This window comes from Amphimedon queenslandica, unplaced genomic scaffold (genome assembly GCF_000090795.2).
Source record: "Amphimedon queenslandica unplaced genomic scaffold, v1.1 AMPQUscaffold_5066_Cont22959, whole genome shotgun sequence".
Classification (NCBI taxonomy): Eukaryota; Metazoa; Porifera; class Demospongiae; order Haplosclerida; family Niphatidae; genus Amphimedon; species Amphimedon queenslandica.
The window spans coordinates 1-1,621 of NW_003554626.1; the positions used below are offsets into that span (position 1 = coordinate 1).

General features: G+C 31.5%; 1 protein-coding gene across 1 annotated transcript; it reads right to left on the reverse strand.

Moving 5' to 3' along the window:
* Positions 1 to 414: 414 nt before the first annotated feature.
* LOC100635337 (fibroblast growth factor receptor 2-like) lies at positions 415 to 1,614 on the reverse strand. Its single transcript, XM_020007911.1, has 4 exons — positions 1,429 to 1,614; positions 903 to 1,080; positions 695 to 837; positions 415 to 640 (listed from the first exon to the last, which is right to left on the reverse strand). Exons 1-4 carry the CDS (start codon positions 1,485 to 1,487, stop codon positions 484 to 486), a joined length of 537 nt encoding a protein of 178 aa, XP_019863470.1. The 5' UTR covers positions 1,488 to 1,614; the 3' UTR covers positions 415 to 483.
* Between the last annotated feature and the right edge of the window lie 7 nt (positions 1,615 to 1,621).

Here is a 1,621-nt window from a genome sequence, read left to right on the forward strand (position 1 = left end):
TGGTTGTAATGCAAGGGTGTGAAAACCAGCATTAGCACTATAAGTAACAATGGAATGGTTAAAGGAATGACACAACACAAAATAAATTTATCATTGCAGTTTTAAGAGGAAAATAAAAAAGAGTTAATAAAATTAATCGTTATTGTCAGGTTATTCTTTTTTCTTTCCATTTTTCTTGTCGGGGAGGGCAAGAGCCAAAAAAAGTAATAATGAGATTTTTCTTTTCAATTTATTAAAATAAATTTTGCAACTGAAAAGAAATCATAAAGTTCAGTTTTGTACCAAATTTTGAAGCAACTTTATAAATTCTTTAAATATTCTATTAACCAACTCAAACTTGCTACACAATATAAGAAGATGTGTAAGTATCAAAAAATTATAAAAATGAAAAAAAAACAATTCTATTCACTATATCAAAAGACAAAATGGTAAGCAATTTGGAGGTGCGGTTCACAACTACGAATTAATTTTAAGCATAATTTTTTAAACTTTGACATCATTTTCCAAACAAAAATTAATGTCAGTGAAGTCCAGATAGCCAGCCAATGGCTCAATGAGTGCATTGATTGATGATACTAAATCACTGAACACTGGCCTATCATCAGGAGACTCAGACCAACATGAAGTCATCAGTGAGTAACTGTGAAAAGGAAAAGCATTAACATTAATTTTAATTGCAACTGTAATTTCATACATTTCATTTGAACATGCTTCATTATTTGGAGTGTGTAGTCTTCCACCAGTATTTAGTAACTCTACAATTCCCATTGGATCTAGACCAGGATAAGGTACTCTACCAAGACTGAACACTTCCCAACACAATACACCATAAGACCACTGTAAAGAACAGAATGGAACAATTTATATTGATAGGGCATATTATTTCTTGCAATTGTACTGACCACATCAGATTTTTCAGAGAACAGTCCATCATGAATACTCTCTAATGCCATCCATTTCAATGGTAGTTTAACAGGTGATGAGTTATTATCATCTTCCAGTTGTCTGAAGTAGTTTTGAGAATATATATCTTCAGATAGGCCAAAATCAGCAACTTTAATGATACCATTATCATCAATCCTATAATAAATAATGTATTTGTGCATGAACAGTTTAATTAGGCCACTAATACAATTAGTTACTCTAGTAAAGAATTAACTTTGTATTCTTGGAATCTATTGTAGTGGGCATGTTACAAACATGCGGTAATTTTTCTGGCTTTACATCCTTTGACTATTTACACATACAAATTATAAATAATGTATTTGTACATAAACAGTTTAATTAGGCCACTAATACAATTTGTTACTCTAGTAAAGAATTAACTTCGTATTCTTGGAATCTATTGTAGTGGGCATGTTACAAACATGCGGTAATTTTTCTGGCTTTACATCGTTTGATTATTTACACAAACAAATTATGACTTACATGCAGTTTCTAGCAGCCAAATCACGATGAATGAATTTCTGTGAAGCTAAGTAGCACATTCCATTGGCAACTTGTAAACAAATGGAGAGTAACTGTTTCCTGACATTCTGTATAATATCCTCTTCACTGGTATCAGCTACTGTAAGATTAGGTCTCTCTTTCTTGAGGTAAGACAATAAACTTCCTCTTGACA